This window comes from Hyalella azteca, unplaced genomic scaffold (assembly GCF_000764305.2).
Source record: "Hyalella azteca isolate HAZT.00-mixed unplaced genomic scaffold, Hazt_2.0.2 contig8117, whole genome shotgun sequence".
Taxonomy (NCBI): domain Eukaryota; kingdom Metazoa; phylum Arthropoda; class Malacostraca; order Amphipoda; family Hyalellidae; genus Hyalella; species Hyalella azteca.
Genome location: NW_025938218.1, coordinates 370,705 through 377,522, shown reverse-complemented (window position 1 = coordinate 377,522; position 6,818 = coordinate 370,705). Strand labels below are relative to the sequence as shown.

At 37.1% G+C, this 6,818-nt stretch overlaps 1 protein-coding gene across 1 annotated transcript; it reads right to left on the bottom strand.

The window, feature by feature from the left end:
* Window positions 1-942: 942 nt before the first annotated feature.
* Window positions 943-4,976, bottom strand: LOC108669726 (transcription factor Sox-17-alpha-A-like). Its single transcript, XM_018157131.2, has 2 exons — window positions 4,752-4,976; window positions 943-2,084 (listed from the first exon to the last, which is right to left on the bottom strand). Exons 1-2 carry the CDS (start codon window positions 4,866-4,868, stop codon window positions 1,026-1,028), a joined length of 1,176 nt encoding a protein of 391 aa, XP_018012620.1. The 5' UTR covers window positions 4,869-4,976; the 3' UTR covers window positions 943-1,025.
* Between the last annotated feature and the right edge of the window lie 1,842 nt (window positions 4,977-6,818).

Here is a 6,818-nt window from a genome sequence, read left to right as displayed (position 1 = left end):
GTTTTAAAACTGGCTTCACTTGAAGAGAATTTGTAGACAATTTTTAGGTATCATCCATTTCTGAGGAGTTCAAGCAAAAAATTCGCAAATATTATTTTAAAAAAAAAACAGCAAAATTTGGGTACCGCCTATGTTTCTGCCCAGGGGTTACTGACCAATTCGGGGCTCAAATTAAGTTATTCTGAGTCCAATTCTGAGTTATCTCCTTCCTGTCATTATATAGTCGCCCGAGATTATGAGCAGGGTTGGCCGAGCAGACACAGCTTGCACGCTGCCCAGAGGCTGCTATTCAAACCCAGCCTAGAAGCTGATATTGAGCGGCTGATTTACGTGCTCCCCGAGACCTAGGCGGGGACACCGACTTCAGGTTCTGACCCGCACTTAAATTTTATTCAATAAATATCAAGAAATTAGGTCTCCTAGCACTCAGTCGTGAATGAAAAACATTATTGAAAAAATGAAAATTCTTAAAAGCATTAAAATGGGGAAAGAATTTAATATATTAACATTGATCAATTTCTAGTATAAAATTTAGGTTCACGTTAAGATTTATTGACGTTATATTGAATATAAGAAACGTTGGAATGTGTAATGCAGAAATTAACCGCAGATGCGGAATGTACGAACGTTATAGCAATAAATAAATATTTTTTTCATCTTAAAATTAAGTGATAACTACTAATCACATTTATATCCAACAAGGCACAATTATAAATGAGCTCCTACAAGAACTCGCTGTTTAAGGCCATCAATGAAGGCACTGATCGAATGATTTGCTTCTGAAGTTGAACATTTCTGCGGTCTTAGTATAGTGAACACGATTAGAGTAGGTAAATACGGCACACTATAATTCCTATATAAATTTATTTTCTTGTTTAATTAAAAAAAATCTGAAAACCTCAAGATTATAAGAAATATTCCTAATATTGAGGCGAAATAAAGCTACTTTTATCCTGTCATCCTAATTCAACACACTCTTCGTTGGACACACCACTTGCCTACTAAGTTCGACCGGAGTCCTCGTATCATAAGTTAGCAATTCCCAAAACTTGCCCTGACATACTGTTAGCTATTTTCAAATCAATATCTACATCAATGTTATTAAAGTCGACTTTAATATCAGACGTAGGTATTAAATCCGTGATTTTGTAGAGATCTTCCAAGGAAGGGTTGTCGCCCGCGCGCTCGCTGTGCGGCTTCAAGAGGACGCTCCTAACTTCGGCCCGAATGGAGGGAGACTGCTTCATTTGGCCCGTGCAAAACCTGTCATCCGTCATGTGGTCGTGATTCGTGCGATAACAATAATAATCTTGGTGATCAGCATGGGGCTCTTGTTTCAACAGCCTATCCATGGACGAGGGATGGGCTTCTTCGATATCGAAATTGTTCCTGTGAATATTATGGTCGTGAACGCTGTTTTCTGCATATAAATTATTAATGGCACCACAATTTAGAGTACAATCGAGATTTGAGTTATTTAAATGTTGTTGTGTTTGACTTATATTACTGATATTATTATAGAATGGATAAACTTGGTGTTCGTCCGCTTGATTCTGAGCATCTAAATTTGTTATAAATGAAAAGGCCGGACTATGAGAAATTTCTGATGGGGTAGGAGATGGTGAAGACAAAATACTGGTATCAGAATTTTCTTTATGATCATAATGACCATTATAAAAGATTAACCCAGACTCTGTCATTTGTTGAACATGACGTTGGAAGTTCACTTTCATGACGCTCTTCACGCCAAATCGCTTTAAAGAATTATTTGCAGTATCTTTAGCTTTGATGATCTTGCCTCCACTTGTACATTTTAGCTTTTCACATTTCAGTCCTTTTTTCTTGGGCCTGTACTTGTAATTAGGATATTCTCGATTGTGAAGCTCCTTGAGTCTCGCTGCTTCCTCGCGGTAAGGTTTTCTTTGCTCCTCAGTTAGGAGCTTCCATCGCTTCCCAAGCTGCTTGGAAATTTCTGCGTTGTGAGTGTCGGGTGCAAACTTGACGATTTCTCTCCTCTCCATCTGCGACCAGACCATGAAGGCGTTCATGGGCCGCTTGATGTGGTTCGGCGGATGCTTCTTCGTCTGCAAGAGAAATGTTAAAAATGTAAGAAAATCTTTACTAATTATACGCGATGTTTACATTTGGTGTCTTGAATCATCAAGCACCTAATAGAAGTTCATATATAGTCTTAAAAAGCCTTCAGAAATATAAAAACTCTGCCCATTTTTCCCTGGACAGAGTTTTTATATTGCCACAAGAGGAGTCGAAAACATTGGAGAGCAACTAATCTCCTACGACTCGTTTGCACCTTTTGTGAATTCATGCTAATTGCCTGATTAGATTCCAAACGGGCCCAGCAATTAAATGGTCAGCTCCACCCTCCGAGTTCTCATTAACCTGCTAAGTCCTCGTTAATGCACTAGTATCAGCAAATTATTGGGAGTCAACGGGTAATTAGGATTTTATTGTTTCGGTCATAGGTCCTGAGGTAACTATCATCTCAATGTGTTGTGAATGTCAGTGTCGATGGTTTTCGACTTCATCTTTAATTGGGAGCGCACTACAGAGAATGGAAGAGGAATTATTTCTGATGTGAAAGAATGGCCGAAACGAATGATATTGAGACAGAATATGCGGAAACGTAAGCTCTAAACATTGTTAGTTAAAACGTACGCAGTTAAAATATATAGAGCTCTAGCTTTAAAATAATTAGCAAAAATTTTACCAATAAATGTTTGATTGATGTTGAAAAATTTGAAAAATTAAATGAGGATACTAAAGTAAGCATCAAGCAGAAAACAGGCATTGTTAATTTTTTGCAAATAATATGATGGCAGCTTAAGGTAAGTAACATCATAAGCACGTTCAGTAGCCCTTATTTTTAAAATCCTATTTCTAATCAATTGAAAGGAGATCACGGTAACGAAAGTTAGATGATAATATTTAATTGGAAAACGATAAGAACCTGTGCTAGTGATATGAAAACGACTGCGGGAAAATTCAGACTTCGAAGGTTCAATTGCGCGCTGATGTACGTGATATACTTGACTCTCGTTTCGTTTAAGCATGCGGGATCTGTTAATCAGTTTAAGTTTAGTGCCAATTTGACGTAGATAAGTAGATATATATATAAGTTATGCTGTATAGTTCACTTTCTTCACCTTACCAGTGTCAATTCTTGACGCGCCGAGGGCAAAGTATAACGACAATCGACTAATTATCAGCGTGACGGGTTCTCGAAACTCGATGCGTAAATGAAGAGATCGCTGGAGGAGTTCAGCTAACCTCGGGGGGAAGGATTTTCTCTGATCGAGATGCAGCCACGAACGCACCAGCGCCGCGTATATCGAGACGCAGCCACGAACGCACCAGCACCGCGTATATCGAGACGCAGCCACGAACGCACCAGCACCGCGTATATCGAGACGCAGCCACGAACGCACCAGCACTGCGTATATCGAGACGCAGCCACGAACGCACCAGCACTGCGTATATCGAGTCAGCAAAGTGAAATGCACCCACGCATTTCTAGCTATCATTTGTTTTCTCTTATGAGCACCTTTGTTAATTACCTCCTTTAACATTTATTTAGTTCATATTAGTTTTAATTTAGTTCGTAATTTATCTAACTTGACTGATGCCTCGATATTGTTAGTATTAGAATTGTTATTAATAACCGTAATAATAATACAATCGAGCCTCCTCAAGCCCGAAATCTCTTAATTTGTGCAAAAATTTATCTATTAACATTTTCATCATCCAATCGGGAACAAAGTGATACCAAATCGAAAAATCATTCGGAAGCGTAATGATGCGAAATAGAATTTTTTGGCAGTTAGACTTGCTCCAGTTCCTGACATCGACCTTACCCTCAAAATAAGTCAGAATGAGACACACCCTCAAAGCTTTAAAACTTGCCAGCACGAGTAGGAGAATAAAAAGGCTTCAAAAGGCGACGATGACCTTTGACGAAGAATTTCGCGATTGCTTGCAACTAAATAAGTCTATTTCCGTTTCCGAACGTAGTGACGCCCAACGCATTTGCTCGTCAGCTCTTAATCAATGAAAAGTTTAACCACTCGAAATCAGAAAAAAAATATTTTGAAGTAAAGCAATCAGCTAAGAGAACCGATTTATCATGATACATAGAACAAAAATGACAGCAGAGGAGGCAACGGGTTATAATTCCCGTGGACAAGACTGGAATGGTTAGAATGCCGAAAATTAACGTGCCTTAAAGTGCAAATTTTCGTGAATACTTTGCGAATGTAATTATTGAATTAAAGACACTCATTAAAAAGTTGTTGGTTAGAGAAGTCCTTTCTAGATGTCAAGAATTTTGCTAATTTATTTTATATATGACTAGAGAGATTAAAATTTATGTTTAAAAAGATAAACATGCCTCCGGTTCATATATGTCGTGCATACCCAGGATCTTGAGTGCAGTGAGTTTGGGCTCGTAACACGCGCGGACTTGCATTCGATAAGCAACGGTTCATTATTTCCTTATGATATTAAATTAATATTTATTGCAATCGAACAGATTTTATGTAGTCTAGTTCATTATTATTTATTATTTTCAATTTCACTCATCAAAAATATCGTATTACAAGGGAAAATGTACAACAAACATAACATGCTTTCTATTTTTCTGAAAAACAAGGCGTAGATCAGTTAAAATGCTAGTACACAACTTGCCACGTTTATTATATTCTATTTTACATGAATTTTACATGAAAATAGCTCACCTGCGTAGCGTCTGAGTACGGTGTGTTCGAGTCCTTCTTCACGGCCATGGAGCCGAAATTGGTGCTAAGTGGTCGAGTCTTAATTTCTGGATCGTCGTTGTGAAAATATGGAAGCATCTTCACAGTGAGTGATCTGGCAATCTACTCGAATTCATTGGAATAGTTCCAGTAACTGTTACACAAATTTCCCTCCTGCCTTTATGAAATCCAATAAACGACTTTTACACTCAGCTCATTACCAAAGAAAAAGCTTGAAATGATGTTGACTATGCTGCACAGTATGGAAAAAATAAGAATTTACTCTCTGATTTTTTATTAGAGCCTTTGTGTGGTTTAAGAAAACGTCAAATCTATTTGATCATTAATTCTCAACTCCTTATAGCGCCTGAAGGATTTTAATCAACGAAAAATCATGCTAATTATTTCATTATAATGTTATTCGCTCACTGAAGCGGGTTAAATGGATTCCATTATAAACTTAATAATTATCCAATGATGTCAACGTACAACAATGAAGTCGGATGTGAATCCAATTTTAGTGATGGTCGGCAAGCATATAAGATCAAATGTGCTCTAAAAATGTTTTACAAGACAGAGCATATCACACATAAAATCTACAGCACTGATGCCCAGATATATACAGGATATTGTATACTGCAATTTTGTAATGTCCGATGTATTAACATCGGACTGGCATGCTGTTGTTCAATACATTTATTAAATGCAGTAATCTATAATGATATTAAAATATGAGGCTATCAGTTATAAGCATGATATTACATGCTTTGCCTACTGTCAAAACATGATTTGATTACTTGATAAAAAAACATAGACTATACAACATCGGCGACTCATATTCTGGCCGGTTAATGTTCAAGATCTCTTGTCACATACATTGACATACATATATGAGATAAACTGGAAGTTGACAGCAACTCACAGGCATCCTGAGCAAAGCTGGTTATCTACTAATCTACCCTCTTCATTCAAATTTCACTAATTTCTTAAATTCACACGGAAATAAATTAGTAACACGAGTTCAAATGAAAAATCGTAACGCTCAATTTCTTCACTCTATACCAAGTATTTCAAGAAAGATGACTCAAATTAGACATTCATTCGTTTTAGCTTCAGCTTTCTAAAATTTTTGCAACATTTGTAAACAATAATTAATTTCACGTTATCAAAGTTCGTTTCTTGCAGCTTAAAACGATACCGGGATAACACGAAAAAAGTTCACAAATATTGTTAGAGTTCTCGAGCGGACGCCATGCCTCGGTTGTGTCGTGCTCCGGAGGTAGTACACCTCACCATGCACTCCAACCCTTGCCAAGAAAACTACTGAGCTCTGACTTGCAAGACCAGTGCATTTAAACCACCCAACCATGGAAACACGGGCACACTTTTGTGCCATGAGCGTCACTTCGATCTCAGCGTCATTAAGGTGAGATAGATGTACTGCCTTCCTTGATCTCATGGGATTAGTTAAATAAATTCTGATGAATGGAAGTGAAGTATTTCCTATGAATTTTATTGGAAATCTCGAGAGTAAACCTTGTTCTCATATATTCGAATTCTGGTCGATATTTTAAATGGAAGAACGTGAACGTTTAGCCACGCGTATCTCTTATAAGAACCAGAATAATCCTATAAATTGATGTATTTCTTACACTCGCTGCAAGAAAATCAAATGTTATGTAATATTTAATATTTACATAGGTCAAATCCAATATTTAATTCATGTTAAATTAACTGTATATCGGAATCACGTAATACAAATTCTATTGTTAGTGTGAATTACTATCATTTATGACCCAGGATAGATTTTTTTTCGAGCCTCTTACTATTTTTTTCAAGCATCCTACTATAAAACCTGAAAAAATAGTCCTATATTGTTCTTTAATGCTCTAGAGCTCCTCAACGGTATAACCGAATATAAAAATCACTATCTCTTCAACAGCTGAAGTTGCACAATGAAAATAAAAAATATGCTGTTTATACGAGAAGTTTGGAGTACAGCTACCACCATCATCAGCCATTATTGCACTATTTAGCTTGGCGCGCTTA